The following is a 27,067-nucleotide window of genomic DNA, read 5'->3' as shown; positions in this document are numbered from 1 at the left end:
ACCAACACTTGTTATTTCCTGAATTTTTGGTAATAGCCATTCTGACAGGTGTAAGGTGATAGCTCATTGTGGTTTTAATTTTCATTCCCCTGATGTGTTGAGCATCTTTTTATGTGTTGGTCATCTGTGTATCTTTGGTAAAATGTCTATTCAAGTGCTCTGCTCATTTTTAATCAGAATTTTTGTGGTGTTGAATTGTGTAAGTTCTTCATATATTAACCCCTTATTAGATATATCACTTGCAAATATCTGACCCCCATTCAGTAAGTTGCCTTTTAGTTTTGTTGATGATTTTCTTCACCTTGCAAAGGCTTTTTAGTTAGATATAAGCCTAGTTATGATTTTTTGTTTTTTGTTTTCCTTGTCTGGGGAGATAGATCCAGAAAAATACTGCTGAGGTTGATGACCAGGAGTTTACTTCCTATGTGTTCTTTTAGAAGGTTTATGGTTTCACGTCTCATATTTAGGTCTTTAATCCATTTGAATTCTATTTTTGTGTATAGTAATAAGAAAGGGGTCTGCTTTCATTCTTTTGCATGTAGCTGTCCAGTTTTCTCAACACCTTTTATTGAAGAGACTATCTTTCCTCCACTTTAAGTTCTTTTCTCCTTTGTTGGTTAATTCCCATATAGGTGTAGGTTTGTTTCTGTTTCATTGATCTATGTGTCTATTGTGCCAGTAACAAATTCGTCTGATAGCTGTAGCTTTGTAGTGTAAGTTCTGGGTTTATGATACCTTCTGCTTGTTTTGTTTTTACTTTTTTTTCTTCTCAAGAATGCTTTGGCTATTTTTGGTCTTCTGCGGTTCCATATAAATTTTACAATTACTTGTTTGAATTTTGTTGAAAAATACTGTTGGTATTTTGATAGGGATTGTATTGAATTTCTATATTGCTTTGGCTTTTATGGACATTTTAACAGTGTTCTTCCACTCCATAAGCATAGTATCTTTTTCCATGTGTGTGTGTGTGTGTGTGTGTGTGTGTGTGTGTGTGTGTGTGGTCTTCAAATTTCTTCATCATTGTCTCATAGTTTTCAGAGGATAGGTCTTTCACCTCTTTGGTTAAACTTATCTCTGGGTATTTTATTCTTTTTCATGCAATTGTAAATGGGGTTGTTTTTAAATTTTCTCTTTCTGCTAGTTCATTATTAGTGTATAGGAATGCAACAGATTTCTGTGTATTAATTTTCTGTCCTTCAACTTTACTGTGTTCATTTATTCTATAGTTTTTGGTGGCCTCTTTAGGGCTTTTTATGAATAGGGTCCTGTCATCTGCAAATAGTGACAGTTTTACTTCTTCCTTACCAATTTGGATGACTTTCTAATTTCTGTAGTTAAGATTTCCAATTCTTTGTTGGATAAATTGGGGATAGTGGACTTATCTTGTTCCTAGAAAATGAAAATCTGTTCAGATTTTCTATTCCTGATTCAATCTTAAAAGATTATATGTGTCTAAGGAACACGTCCTTATCTTATTCCTGATCTCAGAGCAAAAGCTTTCAGCTTTTTACCATTGAGTCATCGAGTATGTTTTTAGCTATGTGTTTTCATATATGAATGACCCTTATTCTGTTATGTTCCCTCTCTTCATATCTGGTTGAGAGGGTTTTTTTTCTTCCTTTTTTTAAATTTGAATGGATGTTGAATTTTATTAAATGCCTTTTCTGCATCTATTGAAATGATCACATGATTTTTTTTTTTTTAATCTTTCATTTCACTAATGTGTTGTATCATGTTGATTGATTTGGGAGGTTGAATTATGCTTGTATCCCTAGAATAAACCCTACTGATTATGGTGAATAATCCTTTTCATATATTGTTAAATTTGTTTTGCTAATATTTTATTGAATTTTAGCATCTATGTTCATCAGGGATATTGGTCTGTAACTTTTTTGTTTGTTTGTCTGGTAGTGTCCTTGTCTGGTTTTGGTATGAGGACAATGCTAGCCTCATAAAATTAAGGTAGAAGCATTGCTTCTCTCTATATATACATGTAGGAATAGTTTGACAAGGATACATATTTTTCTTTAAATATTTTATAGAATTTATCTGTGAAGCCATAGGATTCTGAACATTTGTTGAGAGTTTTTTTATTGAATTTCATTAGTAGTAATCAGTCTTTTCAGATTTTCTATTTCTTTCCAATTCAGTCCTAGAAGATTTTGTTTCTAGGAATTGACCCATTTCTTCTAGGTTTTCCAATGTGTTGGCATACAATTTGTCATAAGAGTTACTTATAATCCTTTGTATTTCTGTAGTGTGGGTTATAATTTCTCTTTTATTTCTGATTTTGAGTCCTCCTCCATCCGCCCCTTTTTTTGATGACTCTAAGGTTTATTTATCTTTTCAAAGAACTAGCTTTTAGTTTCATTGATTCTGTTTTCTTTAGCAGTCTCTATTCATTTATTTCCACTCTAATTTTTATTATTTCCACTCTAATCTTTTCTTCCTTCTACTAACTTTGGGCTTTGATCTTTTTCTAGTTCCTTTAGGTGCAAGGCTAGACTGTTAAGATTTTTCTTGTTTCTTGAGGTAGGCCTGTATCATTACAAATTCCCCTCTGAGAACTGCTTTTGTTGCATCCCAAAGATTTTGAACTATTGTTTCCATTTTCATTTGCATTCAGGTAATTTTTATTTGCCTCTTTGCTTTCTTTGACCCATTGGTTGTTTAGTAGAATGTTTAGCCTCTACGTGTTTTTCCCCCATTTTTCTTGGAATTCTAGTTTCATAGTGTTGTGGTCAGAAAAGATACTTAATATGATTTCAGTCTCTTGAATTTATTGAAACTTGTTTTGTAGCCTAACGTGTCTATGCTGGAGAATGTTCCATGCACACTTAAAAAGAATGTGTATTCTGCTTTTTGAATAAAATGTTTTGTACTTATCTGTAAATGCCACTGGTTTCCATATTGATTTTCTGTCTGGGTGATCTATCCATTGGTCTAAGTGGGGTGTTAAAGTACTCTTATTATATTACTGTGACTCTCTCTTTACATCTGTTAAGTTTGCTTTATAAATTTAGACGCTTCTATGTTGGATGCATAGATATTTACAATTGTTATATCCTCTAGTTGAGTTGGTCCCTTCAGCATTATGTAATGGCCCTCTTTTTCTCTTGTTACAGTCTGTTTAAAGTCTATTTTGTCTGATATTAAGTACTGCTATCTCATTTTTTATTTTTTGCTTCCATTTGCATGGACTAATTTTTCCATTCCTTCACTTTCAGTCTGTATGTTTAGTACTAAAATGAGTCTTTTTTAACAGCATATAGATTTTTTTTTATCCTTTCATGCACCCTATGTCATTAAATGTAAATGGACTTAATGCTTCAAAGTAATTATAGGTAGCTATGTACCTATTGCCATTTTGATAATTGTTTCTGGTTGTTTTTATTGTCAACTGTTCTTTCTTCTCTAGCTCTCTTCTCTTGTGATTTGATGCCTTTAGTGTTATTCTTAATTCCTTTTTCTTCATATTTCTGTGTGTCTATTATAGATTTTTAGTTTGTGCTTAACATGAGGTTAGTAAATAACTTCCTATATTAAGTTGATCAGTTGGCTTTGAACATACTCTAAAAGGCTATATTTTTACTCCCTGCCCCCTGCCATGTTTTATGTATATAACATATTTTACATCTATTTTGTGTATCTCTTTACTAATTTTTGTAGAGATAATTGGTTTTACTACTTTTGTCTTTTAACCTTTATACTAGTTTTGTAAGTATTTGATATACTACCTTTACTGTATGTTTACTTTTACCAATGACATTTTTTTCTTTCACAATTTTCTTCTGGTTATGCCCCCCCCCCCCCCAAAAGAAGTCCCTTTAACATTTCTTGTAAAGCCAGTTTAGTGGTGATGAACACCTTTAACTTTTGTCTTGGAAATTCTTTCTCTCCTCCAACTCTGAATGATAATCTTGCTGGGTAGAATATTTTTGGTTGTATGCTTTTTTCTTTCAGCACTTTGAATATATCATGCCACTCCTTTCTGGACTTCAAGGTTTCTGCTGAAAAATGAGTTGATAGCCTTATAGGGTTTCCACTGTCTGTAACTATTTGCTTTTCTCTTTTAGCTTTTAAGATACTCTTTATTAATTTTTGACTTTATTATGTGTCTTGGTATGGACTGCTTTATGTTCATATTGTTTGAAGCTCTGTGGTTCCTGGAGCTGGATGCCTGATCCCTCCTGTTAGGGAAATTTTCTTCAAATAAATTTTTTGCCACTTTCTTTTTCTCTCTTTTTGGATCTCTTAATGCAAATATTAGTACACCTGATGTTGTTGCCAAGATCGCTTAACATATCCTCATTTTTAAACTTCTTTTTTCTTGCTGTTCAGACATCATCTGATGAACAAAAACATCACTATATGTTTTTCTGCATCCTCTAATCTGCTCTTGATTCCCTCTAGCATATTTTTCATTTGTTATTGTATTCTTCAGCTCTGAATGGTTTTTGTATGTTCTTTTTGTTGTTCTCACAGAGTTAATTCATTCTTCTCTCCAGTCTAGTGAGTATCTTTATGACCATTATTTTGAACTCTTTATCAGATAGATTGTTTATTTCTGTTTCATTTAGTATTTTTTGGAGTTTTTTGCCTTGTTCTTTTGTTTGGAGCATAATCTTATTTTGTCTGTCTCTGTTTCTGTGCTTTAAGGAAGTGAGCTATGTTTTCTGGTCTTGAAGTAGTGGCCTTATGTAGAAGGCATCCTGTAGGGCCCTTCCTACTGTGACTGGGTCACAATGCTGTGGAAGTGTTGGTGAATGGGGTTGGCTTCCCCTTCGCCAGGGCAAGAGTTGCTCTCAAGGAGTGCTGGTCCTGGCTGGGGCTGCCTGCCAGGTGTAGTGGGGCGGTAGTTGCTTTGGGAAAAATGCCAGTCCTGACTGCATTTAGGTGGAGTTAAGCCCCACTGAGTTGCAGAGGTCCCAGAGTTAAGCCCTGCTAGTTGTTAGGAGGCTCACCTTCCTGGTGCAGGTCCCCAGGGCTGGGGGTGTCCCATATGGGACTTGATCCCTTTGTTCCTCATGGATGACCTTCATACCTATACTATCCCTCCTGCTTGTGGGTTCCCACTGTGTCTCTGTTTTCTGTCATTTTCACTATGTCACTTTCAGAGAGTTGCATTATATGTAGGTCATGCCTTGATTTGTCTGTAAGAAGAGGTGAGCTCAGGATCCTCCCCCATACCATTTTCCTGAAATATCTTTATAGAACTTTTTGATAACTCTTTTTATTTCTGTAGGATAGGTGTTAATTTTCATTCCTACTTTCCATTCTAACTTTAGAAGTTTGAGAACTATTTTGTTTTTATTAGTGTAGCTGAAGGTTTCTCAATTTTGTTGCTTTTTCCAAAGACCCAACTTTTGCTTTGATTGACTTTTTCTCTTCTCTATTCTTTATCATATTTATTTCTCCTCTAATCCTTATTATTGCCTTCATTCTGCTGCCTTTGGGTTTAGATTGCCTTTCTTTTTCCAGGTCCTTAAGGCATAAAGTTAGGGTATTGATTTGAAAATTATTTTGGTATATAATTTTATATAGTTATATCATACTTTAAAGATCCTTCACAGATCTCTGCTTTTAGTTGGAATGTTTAGTGCATTTATAAAGAAATTACTGATAGGGACTTCTGTCATTCTACAACTTGTTTTCTATATGTGATATATATTTACTCAATTCTTCCATTACTACTCTGTGGTTTATATTAAATTTATAACAGTCTAGTTGGAATAGCAGCTTACATTCAACAATATACAAGAACTGCTCCTCTACAATTCTAGCCATTTGTTTTTTATGAGATTATTGTCAAATTACATTTCATGCACTGTGTCTGATTTGTGTGTTCTGTTGAGTCCCTCTAGCAAATTTTTCAATTATGGTTTTTCAGTTTTAGAATTGGTATTTGACTCCTTTTATAATTTCTATTTCTTCGTTGATATTTTCTATTTGGTGATGCATTGTTCATTTGTTTCCTTCAGTTCCTTTGTCTATGGTTTTCTTTAGTTCTTTGAATACATTAAAGATTGTTAAAGTTTTTAGCAAGCGAATTTCTGCTTTAAGGACAGTGTTAACCTCTTTCCTCTTTCTTTGTATGCTTTCTAGTTTCTTTGTATGCTTTTTTTCAAACTGGTCATTCTAAATATTCTAATGTAGCAACTCTGGAAATTGGATTCTGCTCCCTCTCTAGAATTAGTTTTGTTGCTTGATCTAAGTTGTAGTTATTTAGTGAATTTTCAAAGCTATTTTTATAAAAATAGTGTTCCTTGTCATGTGTGGTCTCTGAAGTTTGTATTTCATTAGTGGTCAGCTAGCGGTTTGACAGAGCTGTCCTTAAGTGCCTGCAGACAAAAGAAAGAAAAAAATAAAAGAAACTAGTTCCCTGGGCTTTGCAGATTGACTCTGTTGGGTCACGCCATCAGTACTTATCCAGGGATTTAGAACTATGCTCTAGCCTTCACAAGTCTTACTTGGGCTGGGTGTAAACATCATTAAGAAGTAAAAGCCTAGGGTCTTCTCAGATCTTTTCTGAGGATGTATACTGATCTGGGTTTTGGCATGTGGCAGCTTTTCAAAGCCTTTATTCCCCAAAGTACTGCACTCTCCAGCTCTTCCTTTCATTCAGGCCTCAGCCATGTGTCTATTGTCTGTCACAACTCTTAACTCTTGCCTTAGGCAGGACAAGTTCATTTCCTTTTCAGTATTTTGGAGAAACATCCTCTTGTAGCAACACCCTGAGAAACTTCTGAGTTAGGTGAAACAAAGGTGAACCCCTTGCTTGAATTCTCCCAGTAGCCCCCAGGTCAAAATAAACACTATTCCTTGGGAACAGGAGCATTCTGCCTCCTGTAGAACCAGGTCCCTATACCAGTTACAGGCTGCAATTTTTCATCCTCCTCCACTACTGACCGGGGAGGAGGATGAAGAAAGACTAATATAAATGCTATTAAGCAATCCATCTGAGTTTCAGTCATTTTTTGTTTAAGCTTTCATTTGATTTATGTTACATTATCTTCCAGACTTTGAACAATATTGAGTGACAGTTTCTGCCAGTCTTTCTAGTGTTTCTGTGGAATGGATGGGTCCTTAGAGTTCCTCATTCTGCCATTTTCATTGCCTATAAGCATGCATAATTTTTAGTGGAAACAGACACACCAACATTTGGCTGAATGTGACCTGATTTTTCCTATTATAGTCTGAATGTGTGATGCTTTATTAAAACTTAGTGAATACTTACACTGTTAGTTATATGATAAAAACATTGCATATATATTTCAGAGATAAGTAAGTTAAAAAAAAGGAGTATAGAAAAATTCATAAATGACACATACTCATGAATCGTATAAGGGAATTGAGGGGCTAGCATGAACACACTTGTACCCTTGTAGTGTGACTACTATGCTCACCCTTTTCCCACTATTAGAAAAAATACTATCAGAACAATAATTAGTTTGACCCAATACAGGTTCTTGCTAGAGTATGAAAATCCTCTTGTTTTAATATTTTAAATGGAATGTTAATGAGCTCTTAGGAACACTGTCTCCAAAAGTCCATTCAAATATTTTGTTGCTAGATGCTCTAGTTAATGTTTGCCTTTATTACCAGTACTTCTTAAAACACCATGTTTACTGTCTTTGATCTCAAAATAATATGTCATGCCTTATTTAGAAATAACTACTCCCTTCATGTACCCTTAGGGAGGTTCTGTGGTTACAAGATCTAATCTCCCCAAATCACCATGCTTGCTGAATTGTTAATTGACAAGGGATATTACTTTATACACAAAAGAAAATTATAGTAAACACACAACACTATTGGGCTTACTCATGTGGATATCTGATGCAAGGAACAGTATGCTGAGCAAAATGCAACATTTTATTCATCAGATGTTGTTAGAAATTAAACTCCTTTAGATGGAATTTTATGTTAAGATTTTCTCCTCTAAGTAGGAAAGCAATTCTTTTTATTCTAACTGAAGACCATTCAACATATAATCAGTATTTAAGGGAGCCTTCAATACAGTGAATCTGGTTGAAAAGTGACATTGGAGGATACAGCATACCAGGTAAGAATTTTTCAATTTAATTTGTTTGGCAAAGGTAAAGATAGCCTATATTACATATGTGATTTTCCATATGCTAAATTCTGAAAGGAAACTACATTTGAACCACTCTTTGTAGTTTTGCCTATAGCACTTTCCAGAACAACTTGTCTTGAGGCAGTTTATTTCCCTCTAGAATCACTTCCCTAATGCAACAAGTCTATAGAAAAGTGACAGCTCTCTAGCTGTAAAATGCTAAAAGACTGTTTTTGTTGTAGGCATATAATTACTGAGAGGAAATTATATAATATAGGCTATAAAACTTTTACTAATCTGGAATAGGGACGTTCTCCTTACCTTGGTCATTGTCTGACTTTGGTTGTGACTGAACACTATATTAAAGCTTTATAGACAAACTAAATGTATGTTGTTTAATAACAACTTTGAGCCTTAAGGGGGACAAACAAAAATAATTATAATAAAGATATGTTTACATGTAAAATTTGGTCTCAGACTCCAATTGTAATACCTGTTCTGAATGAACCTTAGAAAATGTAAAAATACTCAATGGATTTACATTTACAGGTCAAGTGCTCCCTAGGGATAGGCATTAAACAAATGATCATGATCACTTAATGCTTTTCCATAAATGTCATTCCAGTACTAAATTTATCACACTTTGAACAGGAACTAGGGGACTTAATGTGCTTTTTAATAATAGATTTGGGAATATGTGGTAAGGTGAACATAGTTCTGAGTTATTATGCAATTTTCACTGAATATCCTGTTTTGACAAGATAACTTATTGCTAGCACACATATTGCCCTGGAACTTAGCTTCATATACCCCTGCAGGATTTATATTTCCCATTCTTTCTTTACTGAATTTCATAAAGGTATGAAATAAGTAATTCAGTAGATGTGCTCTTGGTTCCTGTTGAGACTGTATACCTGAAACTCCTAACTAACAAAGTTCTCCATGTTCTATTATTTAGATTTTAATGAAAATTAGATAACAAAACCTTAAGAAAAAGGAAAAAACTTTATTGAACTGACTGCATTTTTAAATTATTCTTCAGCACCACACAAAATAAAAATTCAGGTTTCAGAGTTTGAAAGCCCAGTTAGAAGCTCTATTTTTCTATTCTTTTTGGCTTTCAGCATCTAATACTTCTGTAAATCAGACAAAATTTATATTTCCCGTCTAATTTACAGGGTTGTTGTAAAGAAAAAAGATAACATTTGCAAAAGTGCTTTATAAACTAAAAGAGGATATGCAAACATAATAATGATTAGACTCCTATACTTGGTTTTCGAGAAAGCTTCACTGACTCATTCATGTATAGGGTAATTTTCATCTGGATTCAGGGAATGAAGTTTTGATGGCAAACTTTTTCCATATAACACACGGGGGAAATGGCCATCGTGGGTTAGTTTTGCAGTTACAAGTCTGGATTCCTGGGTGACTCTTCTAAAGTTAGAGAGGAATTAATTTCTAGTTTTGGTGTGTTGCTTCTATCACCTGATGCTTTCAAGCTTATTGATTTAGTCCTGTTTGCTTTAAAATTTATGTTCTGGGAAAACCTCCATTTCCCAGGTTAGGCTTCCAAGTTGCAGGCACTATTCATCCAGCTCCCTGTCTCTTTATCTAATTGTGATTAATAAGAACAAAACATCTGTAACCATACACACATCCTTTATACTGAAATGACAATGAGTATAATTTTTCAGTACGTGACATATCATGCATATACCTTATCTCTGTACAACCTTAAGGATTCTTTAACATATATTTCATAGTTTTCCCTTACTAACATTGTGGTTTTCTTTACTAATGAGTGAACAGTTCTAACACATGAATTCGTAATTACATTGTCATTTATTTCAGTCCTATAGCATATACTGAATATAATATGCTTGAAAACACTTCAGTATTTCCTTTGTTCTTTCCAGTGCTAATATGAAATTTAACCATCCACTTCTATAAATTAAATTCACTAGGAAAACACATTTCAAAAATTATACAAGAATAAGCTAGAATTATCACAACATGGAAATGAACTCAAGAATTCAAACTATATTTCAGGAGCACTTTATCTTCATGGTAAACATTCACTTTATGCAAATCCCACTTGGCTTCATTTAATTAAAAAGCTGAAAAAGAAAGAAAATTGTATGCTGAAAATAAGGAAAACACAATATACTTTTTATTCACTCTAAAATAGTACATGTAAATAGCATATAAAAATGTCATAATTATATTCATCCCATTCTAATTTTTTATCAGGGCAATTTCTCTGAACTAGTTCTTGGAATGGGGTCAACACTTGTGAGAATAGGCCAGGGCTGGGAGAGGATGCTGATAAGAACTTGAACTAGCAGTGTTTAAGTTTGGGTAAAATACCCTATTTCTTTCTGTGAGCCACTTTCATTGTTGCTTAGAGCAGTAGTTAAACCAGCATTTAAACTGGTAATGTAAGTAAGAGGAACAAAGAGTGTAGGTTAAAACAAAGATTTGAAGTGGGTCATTTCAATGTCTTAAAAAGAATCTTCAATCTATAATTCATTCATTTACATAAAATAACTAAACGCTTGATGTTTTTTAATGAAATTTATAGCTGAAATATATTGTACAACCAAAAAGAATGTATTTATGAATTGAGTGTCATTAGATTCTGAGTACATAAATATCTGTACATAGATGCTTGTACAGATAGAAATAAGTAAAGGGGAGCTATTTTTTTTAACTTCCCTAAGCAAAGTTTTAATCTATGAACAGAAATATAAGTTGTAAGATGGTAAGTCAATTTAAATAACATTTACTAAGTTTCTGCTTGATATTTTTACCTTTTTTCTAACACGTGGCAAGGTTTTTTGTTTTTTGTCTTGACAATACAACTTTGCAGGACAACCAGAGACAAACCATGTTTTAACCAAATATTAAAACAAAAATGAAATTAATTGTTGCTATAGTGGGAAAGCCATGCAGTTGGAAAACTGTTTAGTTTCTTAAGTTTAACATCTGGATGTTTAAATCCTAATACCCTAGGAATATATTTCTTTGTCTTTCTGAACCTCGGTTTCCTCATTAGTGAAAAGAATGTTTGTTTGGTTGATCTCCAAAGTTCTTTACAGTGCTCGTATTTTATCAACCTAGTGACCCTAGTGACACTATGTGCTCAAACACATATTTAATAATACTTAAAATGTTATATAATATAAAATAAAAATAAATATAATACAAAACTATAAAATAAAAAGGCTATACAAACTAAAATAAGTACTCCATTTCTGAGGAATTATTAAAGGCTAGAAACCACGTACTGATCCCTCGATGCAATAAGACCTTGCTTCTATTTTTCAAAATAACTAGTTATGACTGCGATCCTGTAAGGGTAACCATCTTCATGAAGAAGAGTGTCAGCAGGGAAAGTTGCTCAGAGTGGTAAGCAGTGGCTGCTAGTCAATCCAAATAATCCCTAACACTGATGGCAGTGCGCAGAGATGTGTCCTTTGTAGATGAACTCTGGCATTTCCTGCCTTTAAGTTCCCCTAAAGATTAAAGGCTAAGTGAAGAATGAGGGTTAATGATGAAAAGAAAACTTGATCATAAAATACTTAAAGTTGAAAACATTATGACTTAAGAAAACTGAGAATTTGTAGGGTTTATTTTTTAACTGGTCTAAACATTTCCAGCTGTATGCATTAAAGATCACCTTTTATCACTGCTAAAAATACTATACCATAAAAGCAAAAACAGTAATGTGACCCTTATGATTATTTTATACTTCCTGACTTTAGAGCCCTAGAAAAGTCCAAAAGATTCTGATTTTTAGATGTTGTTAAATTCACAAAATAAAAGGATCTCTGTATCTTATTATTAAAATAAACGAAGAATCCTTAGTTACCACACTATTGGTTCACACTAGGGATTTTTCCCAAACTAAAATACTTATTTTTTCTAAAAAAAGCTGTTAAGACAATCTTTTGTTTACATTTTATTATGCAATGACAAATATGTATTTTATCTTGAACGCGATCCTATTGTCTTACAATAAAGGATAAGTTTAACAGACTACCTGTTCTTTTATATTTAAAATCTTTTTCATAAAAAGTTAAAAACTTACAAGTGTTTGTTCAAGACATTGGAAAGATCGAAGTGTGTCAAAAATGTTTGTTAAAATCTTTCTTAGAAAAGCATAAACTATTATTCTCTAGGTAATCATTCAGTATTAATATTAAACATCCAAGGTATATTCCAGTATGAGTGTTTTATATGGATTTCATCACTCGAGATTAGTCCCTCATTCCTATTTGTCAGTTTCTGACATGATTTTTTCTTTTCACATTTACCTGTCTAGTAATTTTGATGTATAATGTAACAGTTCTCCTATATTTATGTTTCTAATAGTGCTTGGATAGTATCTTTCCTAGTAATGCTTATTGTAAAAATGTTTAAAAATACTTTTATAACATGGAAACTGTTGAATACCAAAAACCAAATATACTCCTCTTACTTGGAATGTATTTTTCAGTGTTGTGGTTGGGTTCTTCAGAGCGGGAGCAGCTGCCCTGGGTACCACCATCAACTTCTGTCTGGACTCCCCTCTACCCTCTGTCATGAATGATTCTCTTCACGGGTCATGGTAGTGTGTACATGTGTTAACACTGACTACTGTAGCTAGCTTAATTTGAAGTGACTGGTCAACTGACTCAAGCAGCAACAGAAGAGGGGAGGCTACATGGCAAGTCTAGAGACTTGTACACAGAAAGATGAGAGAGCAGACTAGAACCAGCATGAATATGCCCCAGAAACTCCCTCTTTTTCTAGCTTGAAGGGATGCAACTATTCCCTTCTGGTCTGTGTAATTTGATTACCGCTTGAAAGTACATCAGGGATGCAGACAGGCATTGTGTATACAAAGAAGGAATGGGATGAAGATCTCCAAAAACTTGCAAGTTTGGTTCTTTCCTAATTACTCCCTCATACTAACATTCAGGATTTACATAAAAATGTGGTCCTTGACTTGCAGAAAAGTGATGTTCCAAAAGTTTGTAGCAAGGTTATTATTTGAAATTCCAAGTAAGTGTTTCTAGAGAAACATTATTTAAAATGGTAATTATTTTCTCAAAGTTGAGGCAAAAAATGTCTGTCTCAATCAGTATTCAGCAAAGATTTATTGCCCATTTATTGTGTATAAGAATATTGTGTATAGAAGGGTATTGTAAGACATGTAATGACTAAAAGTCATGGCCATTAGGTTTCTTACCTAAAGGAGAGTAAGACCTGGACACAATTAAGTATAACACAGACATACTTGATATGATGGCAAGTCCAAGTGTTCCAGGAATTGAAAAACAAAGCAAAACTCTGACTTTGAAAACAAGTTAAATGAAAAGATAGTAGCCTAGGCTACAGGAATGAAGAAAGGTGCCAAAGAATGAAAATAACAGTGTGTTAGGTTCAGTATGGGGAGTATATTCAGTATGAGGAGTCCATACACTTTCTGTAAAAGGCCAGGAAGTGAATACACACTGTGGGCTGTAAGTCTCCGTTGAAACCACTCAACTAAGCTGTTGTAGAATGAGTAAAAACCTCTGGATTTGGTCACTGGGTGGTCACTGGAGACCCATATTATATGTAAAGCATGTTTATTCCTTTTTTCTTCCTGTGAAAAACCTAAGTAGGCATGAAATAATGGCTTGCATTTTGTTTTTACTTACCTTAAACTAATTATCTGTTGTTGGTGTTTAAAAAAAAACCAGTGTGTCCACAGTGCTCTTAAATGAATTCTGTCCAACTGGGAGCTGGTTAAATTCTCTGAGCTCTTCAGATGGACAGAATTTTCTTGTGTACTGTACTTCCTATTCTCTGACTGGGGAAGAGCCAGGGAGACCTAATGGTGACATGACACTCTGTCTTACAGAAATCATTCATATGATTAAGGGGCAGTTACTCAGATTTCATTCTGGTATTGAAAAGAAAGTGTGGAAGGGAGGAAAAGCCTCGCTTCTTTACTCAGAGCATGGATCGTCCACTGGTTGAACTGTTCAATTGGCCTTGCAGTTAGTGGAACTCAATGATTCACTGTTGTTAGGGTTTTCTTAACCTTTATTTTATATTCATAAATGTTCTAAGGGGATGAAAGAGAGAAGTACATTATGGCTGTTAGCCAGTCCTCCTTAGCCTGCTTCTCTGCTTCATAATAGAAGATTACTGAACCCAGAAAAATTTTCAAGTCTGAAGTCAGCAATCCAAAAAAAGGCCTAGAGAAATTGAAGGCTTCATGAGGAGAACAGAACACGATCTTTGGGATGGAAACCTTTCTAGATCTATGGTTACACAGGGCAACAACAGTTAAGTCTCACTACTGCTAAGGCCACTTCTCCACGCAGCCTAAACGGAGAGACTTAGTAACAGCTTTCATAGCATGGTTATTAATAATTAGGCATGATCAGGAAGGTGGATACTATGTCTGGGGGAAAAAGAATAATAAAGCTAGTGTGTGGAATAAGGTTGGGGGATAGGTGAAGAAGAAAAATGTCTTTTAGACCACAGGAGCTGCCTATGTTTTTACTGTTTTCAATCGGTTGCTGAATGGTGGAGCTTCTGTCAAAGTACAAAAGTTGCATTTTCAAGATGGAACTCACCCTCTAGGAGCTATTTTGTGCATGTCTGTTCAGACCGTGTGTTGTGAGGCTGGAGGGGTTGGAACAAGCAGTACAAAACGTAAAAGAAAAACAAAAAACAATTTTCTACAGAAATTATTTACTTTCATATAGAGGTTCCTACTACCTAGTTCTGAAATTACCAAGTGCTGATTAAAAATCTTAGGACATACTTAAAAGATTTGTATTTTGTCTTACTATCTTGGAAATTAAAATTTATACTGTTTGTTAGTGGAAAGAGAGACGTGACTACATTTGTCCTAGGCAGAATGAAATGTATTTTTGTCATTTGTTTTAGTTCTGCTTTCCTCCCTAAAGTTATAAGAGAGAAGTAACTAAATGAAATTATGTTTGGAGTGGAGCGCCTATGCATATATGGGAGTATTTTAAAAACCTACTGTTTGTCAAATGGTTAATTCCACGGGTCAAAGTCTATTGCAGACACCTGTACCTGAGGGCTTATCTCTACAGCGAAGTACAACAACCTAAGACTGGAATGTAGGGTCTCACAGTTAAAAGTTATCTTACATCTGTAAAACAATAGTTTGCTACAACTTGTCTTACATATGAGAGAAATATTATGGTCTTTATTTGAAAGATGAGGAAAACTGAGGCTCAGAGAAGATTAAAAGACTTGCCTGAGGTTATAGTTTTAAAGTGCCATGGTCCAAATCACATCTTCTCACTCAAAGTCCAGATCACTTTCCAATACACCACAGTGAAATACAACAATATGGAAAAAATAGTCCTTAAGATTCAATTTCCATTTGCAAAATATTATTACAAGATTTAGCACTGTATTCCTTATCTAGATAAGATAGGGGCCAGACAATGGTGCCTTTAGAGCATTCCAGCTCTTCTCCGAATCCTCTCTAAATCTTCGGTCCTTTATGTCATTCTTCAAAGCTGGAACTCAGCAGGAGAAAGACAATCCCAGTGAAATTCTTATCAGTGATAGGTATTGTGGGTTGCTCACCACATCATTTCAATATTATTTTTCTATTTCTACAGTTCAAGATTATATTTAATATTTTCTCTACAGATGAAAGATATACATGTAAGATATAGAAATGAATGTGAGATTGCTATATTGTATACCCTGGGATTTTTTATGCCTTGCTATGCTTGTTCACTATCATACTTTCCTCAAAATTCATATGAATATCTCTCATTTCTAGCTGTTATTCTGTACTTTCCATTAGTGAATGTCATTCCTTTTTTTTTTTTTTTGTTATTCATTCTCTCTCAAAATAGCCAAGGACATCAGGAATTAAAAGTATTTTTTTTAAAGACAATAGAAGATAGTTTCTATGTCCATTATAAGCTTAATTAAAATATATTTTTATTATTTGATGCCAGCCAGCTAAGACTCAATCTGAGTTTGCAGTAAGTATCTTTGTAGCTCCAGTTTCTGGAATAATTATCTTTCCACACACCACACATCCCTTTAGGTGTGTGGAATAACCTGACCACCACACGAGGTGGAGTTGTACAATGTGGTAAACCAGTACTCTTCTTTTCACTGTTTCTATCTTAATGGTTCCTGTTGCATTTAGATAATAAAGAAAAAATGTTTTTGAGTTAAATAGTAAATTAATATGATGAGCACCTACTATGCGCACAGCACTTTGCAGATACAAAAAGGCATTTTCAAAGACTCTTCTCTAAAATATATCACGATATTACAGAATGAACATGACTTTAATATATAAAACGGTTATGTATGAATACTTAATGAACAATGTAATGAAGTAAAGTGCTGAACAAAAATGTAATGAAGATGCTGAAGTTGAAGGGCTTGTACAGGTTAAGAAGGAAGTGAAGATCCCCACTACATTTCAGGCATTACAAAGTGATCATGTAACTTATCCCCACAGAATTCTGAGTGAGGTCTTATACCAAGTTTACAAATGAAGAAAGAAGCTCAATAAAGTTAAATATTTTGGCAAAAGATAGAGAAATAATATGAGACAAACCTAACAACTGAGCCTGTCTCCAACCCCGTAAAAAAACTAAAGCATGATTTTCCAAATGAAGAAAAATGAGACCCAGAACTTAGTAACTAACTCCAAGTCCCAAAGTTAGTGGAGAGGATCTAAAATTCAAACAAAGATTTGTGTGAGTGTAGAGGTAGAGCTCTTAATTACAAAATTATATATTGAACTTGAACTCAGCTCTTCTGATTGTAAATATTATTTTTCCATTCTGCTACTCTATCTTGCTAAGACAACTAAAGAGTTTTATAAATAGGATGCAAAATGATAGAATAGAGAATGTTTCTTTTCTTTTCTTTTTTTTTTTTTACTAAAGTAGAGACATGGGTCAGAAGTACTTTTATAGAAATTTTTTGAATTTTTGTAGGTCAAAGTGCATCAGTGGAAAAAAAAAATGGGAAATTACCCCTAAGTAAAGACTATCATGTATTGCTACTAACTCTTTGCTTTTCTTTGAAAATGGGATGCACCTAAAGTTAATCTTTATTTAATACACAAAATGAATGCAGTGCTACCACTGGAATAAATTTTTTTTTTTTGAACTATGGCTCAGATGGTAATTAGACCAAATTCTTTTTTTTTTTTTTTTTAAAGATTTTATTTATTTACGACAGAGAGAGACACAGCGAGAGAGGGAACACAAGCAGGGGGAGAGGGAGAGGGAGAAGCAGGCTTCCCGCTAAGCAGGGAGCCCGATGCGGGGCTCGATCCCAGGACCCTGAGATCATGACCTGAGCCGAAGGCAGACACTTAATGACTGAGCCACCCAGGCGCCCCTAGACCAAATTCTTAATAATGTTGATATTTCACTGGTAGTTTCAAGGGACTGAGGAGCCCAATTAAGTTCATCAAAAGGTACAGGGACAATCTGTTCTTCACTCAACTGAACCATGCAAATAGAAAAGTTACTTAATCTTCAGTGTAAAGAAAATCCTACTTAGAAAAATAAATTAAATATAAATGAGTTTGAAATATTTACATTTATCTGAATTAATGATAATAAGCAGCTAACATTTATTGAGTAATACTATGTGTTATTTACTAATACTTGGCAATGTGTTAAGTAACTTACATGCATTCTCTCATGTAATCCTTACAACAGTCAAATGAAGTATGTAATTTTTTTTTTTCCATTTACAAATGAGAAAATCAGTATTTAGAAGAATTAAGTAATTTGTCCAAGATCACACAGTAACAGATCACGAGGTGTTTTTGTTTTTGTTTTCAGGAATTTAAATCCAGCAAGTTTGCTTATTGAAACCTAACAGAATCTGGGAGAATTCAGTGATGGCGTGAAACCTATTGTTACTGTAGGAAAAGCACCCTTAAGCCTAAAATGTGGGAGAGATTTAAGGAAACAGGATAAATATTTCAAGCAGACACTTATCCCTTTAAATAGTTACAAAGATCAACAAAAATAACAGTGTGAAGTACTAAGAAAATATAATGAAGAACATAAATTTTAAGGTTTTGTGAGGCTTAAGATTAAAAGAAAAACAAAAATAAAACACATAAAGATCACCACACAGAAGAAATTAAAGGTTGTAGATTAAACAGAATTCAAAATTATGAGGAATAAAAAATTAGAACTATGTCCAGAACTATAACGTTTAAACTATCAGTAGTATTTCTTGATACAAAAGTTGTAACTCATAGAAATTTAAAAGGAAGAAATCGAAGGCCACAAAACGCTAAGGCATTACACCCAAGAAAGTACTTTGGCACTGGAGCTGGAGTCCCTGGCTACAGGTGATTTTTAAATTAGTATATGGTATTATGTTCAAATGTGCATTTTCACTACAGGATAGCTCAACACTTTTATCCAAAGTACAGGTATTAGCTAAAGCGGGCAGAAGTGGGAAGTTTTTCAATCTTTTTAAAGGAAAAAGTGTGTTTGTCTTTGTAGTTCATCTCAAAGTCAAGGATATGGTCTAGGACAAAACTATTCCTCCTTTCTTTTGCAAGCCTACTTCAGTGTATGTCTGCTGCAAATGATTGCATTAACTTAGCTCTTGGTCCCCAGGGTTAATAGTAGGGCCTCTCTGTGCAGACAGATACCCACAAATGTCTTTTCAGAAGTACTCAGGCCAGCACATGCCTTCTGGAATGTTTGCATGTTTTCCTTTCCTATAAAGATGGTGTCCTCTATATCATGCTCTTATTCCTTATAAACTGCCTTTATCTGAGATGAGCAAAGCTCATTTTTTTTTCCTTCTTTTTTAATCAAGTACTCCAATGCTCATGCCACAGAAACACACTTCTGGGAATGCAAACTGAGAATGTGGTGCTACGTTACGTTCATAATTGACCAAGCTTCTCAAGCAGAATAATTCCGTGGGAAGAGAGATCTTTTTCTTTTTTAGCAACATCTCACATTTCCACTTCTCAGAATTATTTCTCTCTCCCACTCTTTCATTTATTAGCTCTCTCACTCTTGCTTGTGCTATCATCTTTACTTTTGCTCAGTGACTGATCTAAGTGAACTAGCTGTATAGATGTATACTTTCCCCCCCGTGCTGTCAGGTTTTTAGGATTTAGCTCAGGATTTATCCAAATCTCTGGCATGTAATCTCTGCAGACCTTTTAGCCACACTTGCTTTTGATGTTTATCATCTATTTATTACCACATTCACAAGACAACTGATTAAAATTTCTGAGAAAAAAATAAAAGATAATTCAAAAGGAAAATGATGCAGTGCAATTAAAAAAAAAAAAAAAAAAAAAACCAAGCAGGATCTACCACAACTAAGGTAACTTTAGCATAAATCCATGTGCTAGATTAATTAAGACAGAAAACTCTTCAAATGTAAAATTGGTATTTTGGGGGTGCATACTGATTCCCTTTACTATATTGTTAGTTCTGAGACATGCATTTATTTACATGTCATGGGAGGAAACATATATCCTATGTAAACCTGAGGAAGCCAAAGAATTTGAATGTGAATGATCGGATGGACAGACGAAACAAGAGAAAAAGAAATTTGATGAATTCCATAAAGCTAAAACCCACTGTATATATGTATAGAATGAAAACTATTTCATTCTAAAATGAAACTCTACTCTTCCTGTAAGGCCCCATGCCTTATAGCTCCTTGCAAAGTCTGAGCCGAAAGAATGGCAGGTGCTCAAAGACTTGCTTAACTGAGTTTAAAATCACTTGGCAAATGAGTTAGCTACTTTATATTAGCCTTTAAATATACATTAACCAATGAAATTGTTTATTAGTTAAAAACATTCACATTAGTATAATGATATTACCTATAAGGATAGCCGTGGTATTTGGAACGAAATATTGAAAGTAGAAAACTGAAGAAGAAGACCACCAGGCCTAATCCCACTAGGCAAATTACTAGAAAGAGACAGAAAATGCCATTAGTGTCTAGACACATGGAACCCAAATGCGTATGTTTTATAAATGCATTCAATTAGTAACAGTATACTTACATTTTAATAGTTCATGGCACATACAGGCACAACAAACCAGATAATCCAAAATACAATGTATTCATTATTTTCCACATTCTTCTCAATGAAAATGTACTATTTGGGGTATGAAAACAACAAAAGTGACCGATCTAAGTCTTCTGGTGCTTTTCTTCTCTTACAGAGTTCCTTCCTACAAGTACTAAAATGCCTCAGAGGGATCAAAACAAAACAAAATATGTGATAAACCACAAACAAGATTACCAGCCCCTGCCTTAGAAAGCGTTGGCTATATTAGCATAGACATTTGCATTCTTAGAATACTAATAAACAGACTTTTATTCTTTTCAGATGCCATGCAATATTTACAAAGAAATGTCATTTTAGATTATTGGTTAGACTATTGCTTCGGTAAAAGTCTGTTACTTAGAAATAGTCATCCTAGTGTACAAAAAGCTAGGAATAAAACCTTTGGGAGTGAAATAATATGGATTCTGGAGAGCCAAAGAGGGAAATCCACCCCCCAGAGTAGATAATTGTGTCAAAGGGCTGTTATTTCTTTTAACAAATGAACCGAAGGCTAATAGAGTAGAATGGGCTGTGGTCTAGGTTTTCAGTATCCCTTTATCCCAGCCAAGTTAACAAGAAGGAAAATACTTTTTTTGTTTTCTTTTCCTTTTTGTTATGGTTAGGAAGATTTTTTTTTTTTAAGATTTTATTTATTTATTTGAGAGAGAGACAGAGAGAGAGCATGAGAGGGGGGAGGGTCGGGAGGGTCAGAGGGAGAAGCAGACTCTCTGCCGAGCAGGGAGCCCGATGCGGGACTCGATCCAGGGACTCCAGGATCATGACCTGAGCCGAAGGCAGTTGCTTAACCAACTGAGCCACTCAGGCACCCTGGTTAGGAAGATTTTATTCTAAAGTCAAAGAGTAATAAATATAATACATACGATGGAAATACGTATGCAAATATATAGAGTATATAAACAAGATTTATTAGTAAAATATATGCTTATAAAATTAAAATGCTTAAGAATCTGAGCCAATTAAATGTTGATATGTTTGGACTAAAAAAATAAATGTATTTAAAGAATTGAAATGAACTTAAATCTATGCCATAAGTAAGGAGAAAATAGAGTTAATTCTTAAGAAAAACCTTGTATACTTGTACAATACATGTATCCTTTCATTAGTTTCAGAGAATTCTTATAAAAATACTGAAAATATCTGAAATAATTAGAAAGAAGAGAACAGAAATGAAGGCACAGGAACACAAGGAAAAGTTAGCTCAATATACTTCCATAATGATGAAATACATTAAAAAAAAATCCTTCTAGCAGGTCTGAGACCAGGTTTAATTACAATCCTGGAAATCAAGGAGTGGATAAGTTCTGACGCTGTCAAAAAATGGTCTAGGAATCTGTCAGTTTTCTTTCAGCTCTGTAGGAATATCATCTTTCAGTTTTGAGTATAAATTGCTGGAAATCATAAGTGCTTAACAACATTCAACTGTAGCCTCTGTGACATTCCATTTCAGACAAAGTTCATGCAGTTGAACTTCAAATGAATATTGGCAGAAGATAAAGTAAAAAGTAGGTTGCTGAATATCCCAAAATGAAAAACACCTTTTTAAAAATATGTAGACTATCCAAGTATGCCAGATACCAGGCACTGGATACAACAATGATAGCATCCCTTCTTACAACAACATTAAACCTAGAATTAATTACCTAATGCTTTATTTTACACCTTACCACATTTGGTATTTTTATCAAACACTTCATCCTTTCCTTTCTTGTTTTAAATTTTCAGAAGCTAAATAAAACACTTTTACTGCCTTTGCCACTTTGGTTGTGCTCAATGGGAACTGAAGCTCAAAGTACATGATCAAGTAAAACAATATATTTACTTGATTCTGTGCAGTGGAACAAAACAGTGCTGCTCAGTCCCTGTATATAGGGAAGGGAGCAGCAGAACCCAGTGAGCAGCAGGAAGGAGTTAAGTATGAATGGACCGTTGCAGCCCAGACAAGGTAACATACCTGTAAGAAAGTGCTGTGATGACACAGGATCATTCTGATCTGAGCAATAATAATCACAGTAGTTGTACTATATATCAGAAAGGGGTAACTGTAAAACATATTTCCCATGTCTCTTTCTTTCTCTCACACTACACATGAATAAATAATCTGACAGTGCTGAGCGTTGGAGTGATATGTAGAGAAACATCTACCAAGAGGGAAGCTGGGAGTAGTGATTTTGTAAACTCAGTATCACAGATGTTATAAGATAAAAAAAAAAATTATGTATTATTACTATTACTTAGTTTAATAAGACAGGATATATAGTAATCACATTAAGAATTTATCTTCATAAACACTGTCAATTGCAAGAGCATTACATTGTTCAAAAGATGTATCATAAAATGATATTCTGCACAATGCTTAACTGAAAGTAATGCATTAGATTCTTCTGTGGTTTCTTTACAATGGTGTAAAGACACCATCACGGGAAAACAAAGGACAGACTAAACTGTGTATTATATCCAAAATACTTTAACACTTAAGACAACTATTTAGAAATCACTATGATTTATTTATATACATGTCACCATAGCTAATACTTCCAAGAAGAAAATCAGTCTGGATTTTTATTTTAAACTTAATAAATCGTCTTTCTCAGACATCTACGCTGCTCACACATAAATTCTGAGTTTAAAAAGGTTCCAGAAATGCAAAGCATAGTAGGAAAAATTTTAATTATAGGTTTAATCATTAAATTACAGAGGAACTTGATAATAATAATAAAAAGGTTTGTGGCACGAAATTTTAAGGCCCTCTCTTCGTTCCTAACCTATGCTCCTAAGGACAGATTTTTCTCCTGTGTTCTTCCCTTGTCTTGTCAAAACCTATTACTTCATAAAAATGATTTTTTTTCCTACAATCCCCCCTCCCCCCCAAAAAAGGGAACAGTTCCATCAAAGGATAAGACATAGTTAACTTGCTTAGAACCATAATGCTGGAAATCCGTGGAGTTGTAAATCTTGGAATACCACTGGAAAAGGCAAAGAGCCTGGAAAAGACACTATCAACAGATAACTCCTTTTCAAATGTTGATCAAAAGAAGTCTGGAGGTATTCGGAAGGTATTATATTTCAGTGTACAAAACCTATCTGAAAACCGTGAGTCCTTGAATGTATACCTGATTCTTGTGGCATAAGGAACACAGCATCTGCCAATAAAATCTCCGAAGACTCTGGCCACAGAATTGTGTGTCTCCCTGTAGTGTGGACATTATTATGGAGACTACAGCTTCAGTAGACATGGGTCAGAGCACCCCTGGCAAGGGCTGACAGCTTGCCTTTATATGCAATTCCACAGAAAATCACCCAATCCCATTTTGGAAGAAATATATTTTTAAGTATTTGTACACTAACATCCAAGAAATAGAAAAAAGTAAAACAAAAACAAACTGCAACCTTTCTCATAACAGAACATTTCTTTAGAAATTTATGTTTATTAAGGATTTTTATATATTTCCCATTTTACTTAAATCTTAAAACAAAACTACAAAAATAGCAACACAGACTTACTCCGTCTTTTTCCAACATCTCCCTTGGATGTTGCTGCTTCATTTAGAAGAACCATCCCCATGGTGATAGCAGCATCTATAGTAGTTGTCAAGGAAACAGAAGAAATACATGCGAATAAAATCTATTAATTTTTCTGGACCTGAACACCATGTGTTCTGTTCCAGAATGGGTAGGTTACAACTGCACACAGAGCTAGCTATGATTTAACTCTCTCCATCTAACAAAAAATTACCATTCTTCGTGTGTTGCATATGCCTTAATTTTAAAAATAACATGAAACTGTGAGATTTTGAAGGTCTAACTCTAAATGTTAATTAAGTTCCACGACTTTCATTTTCTTAGCACATAGGAATTATATGGATTCCCATAATCAATTATATACCATTTCACATTATAGATGTAGATATATACTAGTTATAGTCACAGGGACAAATTTCATCAGCAATCATAGAAAATCACAATATATTTACTCCAGGGCTTGTGTGCATAGCTTTCTTTTTCTTGGCTTCTATTTCATGTGTTGTTTCACAGATTACCTTGTTTAAAGAAATATTTATTAAGGTCCGGTATTGTGTCACTTGGAAATTTTTGTTACCAATTACAAGTCTTACAAAAGCAATAAGCACGTTATAATAAAACGCTCTCACAAATTTAGCAGGATCTTAATTTAGTTAAATTGACATTTTAAGAATGAACACAAAATTCTGTACTTAATATGTCTGCTTGCAGCAGGATGAATATATTCATACCGTACTGAAAGATGCCAGAGATTAAGAAAATGATAGGAGCTTTTCACTTTTATTAGAACATTCTTTGCTATGTTATTAAAACAGGTTTGACAAGGACTATTGTTAAGATTTAAGAACTCATCAATTCTGGAAATATATTATGAATTCTGCCCAAATGACTAACAGATTGAAAAATGAAAACTAAAATAATTTTAGCCCAGAAATTCCTCAATTTGGTCAAATTTATTATGGTCTCCTTGTATTCATTTCTACTGCTATATATGTACAACCAGCATCAGTAAGTCTGCTGTACAGGATATATCTAAGTGTCTTCTACTCCAAACAGTGAAAGCTACAAGAATATTATTTGACTGTGTCTGTACAATTAAGTGGAGGAGGTCAGGGAAAATTCTGCAGAGTAAATATTTCCATTCTATTTTCATAACCATTATATATCAAAATATTGATTAATAATTATAAAGTAATTGAGTCTTTCATGACCATATTATCCAACTTCGGGAAAACAATAAATACCTGACTTCTCCAGTTAGGCATTTATGCTTACAATAATCTCTCTCTATATGAATGGCTTTCAGTCTATTCTATTTAGCAATCCTTTATGGAACCCTTATTGGAGAAAACCAACCAGTCAACCTTGATGGGAAACCTGCTGCATACAAGAGAAAAGCCTCCATCAGCATTATGCAATACCAGACCCTCCCACTCCCCGTTCTCACACCAAGCCTAACATCCATATATACCATACACTACCAATGAACTTTTAGGGAACCATGATACATAGTTTGAGAACCATTGGAATTTGGGTAATTCTTGAGTTCCTTGAGTTTCAGTCATGTCTTGATGGCCTGAAAAGAGTAATGTAAGAGAACAAATATTTCATTTTACCAGTATGGTAGTCTGTGGACTTAAAGGATTCATTCTTAAAATGTTTTGGACAATCCACTGATAAAAATTCCTTTGAGCCTAGAGTCATAGGACTATGCTAATAATAAAGTGATGGAAAAAAAATTAAAAGTTCCTATCACTCAAACTGCTCATATGTAGGGAATTTCTATTGCTTAGTGGAGCTAAGCTACTGTGACTGTTTAGATCATTAATAAGGAGTTAAATTAGGTTTCCCTTTCATCTTTCTCTGGTTACATCTGTCCAAAATCCAGAAGTAACAAAGTTAAAACCATCACATCAATAAATAGTACCTAATAAAAGTTTATTGGGAGTGTAATAACAGTTTTTAAACTAGGGGTCCCCAAATTCAAGGACTAATATAAAACTCAGGGACATGAAGTTACAGAATGGCTTATTTTTTTTTTAAAGATTTTATTTATTTATTTGACAGAGAGAGAGACAGTGAGAGGGGGAACACAAGCAGGATGTGTGGGAGAGGGAGCAGCAGGCTTCCCGTGGAGCAGGGAGCCCGATCCGGGGCTCGATCCCAGGACCCTGGGATCATGACCTGAGCCGAAGGCAGACGCTTAACGACTGAGCCACCCAGGCGCCCCCAGAATGGCTTATAAAGTAAAAATGAAGAAGTTGTTGACCTTTACAGTGATTGGTTATTACAGTGGGGGTTTCCACACAGGGGACTGGTTACAAGTGATAGATCTCTCATGCCATTTTTAGGAAGATGACTTCAGTTTCTTTTATGATTATCAGAGACATTTAAAAGAAATATCCCAAGTTAAGTTTCACTTATATTCATGAAAAGGGCTAGATTTAGTTTTGTTCATGTGGCTTAAATGATTTTGTCTGCTAAGGGAATTCTTAAGTCTGGTTTCTATTTTGTAAGTCACCTTAACACCCTTTATTATATTCAGGTACAAATTTGAATCTACACATTTAAATATACACATTTGATCTGAAAACTGACACAGGATTCCAGATTAACTCTAACAAAATACGTTTTGCAAATATTCACAATATAAATGACATTTAAGATGATTTTATGTAGATATTATAAGTAAAATAAATATCACTCCAAATGCTTCTGAAATTCCACTAATAAAATCATGGGGAAAATGGAACTTTCTATTCCTGGGGAATAAGTTTTACAAAATTAAATGCTTAACAATTTTAATAAAAGTAAAGCCATATGTAAAAATATTTTCAGGATAAAATTTTATATATAAACACCCGTGTGCACATATATATGTGTGTGTTATAAACACACCTATTCACAGATACAATCTCAAGAAAAAGTATGCTTTATTAGGCAAAAGAATATTGGATATTAACTATGGTTACACAAGTATAACATATGTTTATTAAAAGATCTTCATACCATTTTTGACTACTTTTCCTCTGCAAATAGTTAAGTTACAATGTGAAAACTATGTGAATAACATGCTTCTTGTTGGAAATGTTTTTGAATTTCACGCAAATTCACTTTGTGAATCATAGGATTTTCATAAGCATAATCACATTTTATTGCTTTATCTTACTGATGCACAATTGTTTCCAAATGTTTGCTATTATAAATATTCCTACAAGGTTATCTGTTTACATGTACATGTGCAATATTTTCTGTAAGATCTACACTTAGAAGCAGAGTTTTTTAGAGAGGGCATATGTGTACTATCAAATTTACTAAGGTACAGTCATATT

At 34.0% G+C, this 27,067-nt stretch overlaps 1 protein-coding gene across 5 annotated transcripts in view; it reads right to left on the bottom strand.

The window, feature by feature from the left end:
• Positions 1–9,900: 9,900 nt before the first annotated feature.
• TUSC3 (tumor suppressor candidate 3) overlaps positions 9,901–27,067 on the bottom strand; it is a 246,841-nt gene continuing 229,674 nt past the window's right edge. The window contains exons 8-11 of one of the 5 annotated variants that reach the window (XM_035004133.1): positions 23,718–23,792; positions 19,962–20,052; positions 15,348–15,410; positions 9,901–10,194 (exon numbers count right to left, since the gene is read on the bottom strand). In XM_035004133.1, coding sequence (XP_034860024.1) covers positions 15,392–15,410; positions 19,962–20,052; positions 23,718–23,792 — 185 coding nt within the window. In that variant the 3' untranslated portion in view covers positions 9,901–10,194; positions 15,348–15,391. Of the gene's footprint in view, positions 10,195–15,347; positions 15,411–19,961; positions 20,244–23,717; positions 23,793–27,067 lie in introns of those variants that run through there. The other 4 variants (XM_035004134.1, XR_004679087.1, XM_035004136.1 and 1 more) reach the window with 4 other exon arrangements.

The sequence above is a fragment of the Mirounga leonina genome, unplaced genomic scaffold, assembly GCF_011800145.1.
Source record: "Mirounga leonina isolate KUSES-001 unplaced genomic scaffold, KU_Mleo_1.0 Mir_128, whole genome shotgun sequence".
Taxonomy (NCBI): Eukaryota; Metazoa; Chordata; class Mammalia; order Carnivora; family Phocidae; genus Mirounga; species Mirounga leonina.
The sequence above is the reverse complement of the archived record's forward strand: the minus strand, read 5'-3'. Positions and strand labels throughout refer to the sequence as shown.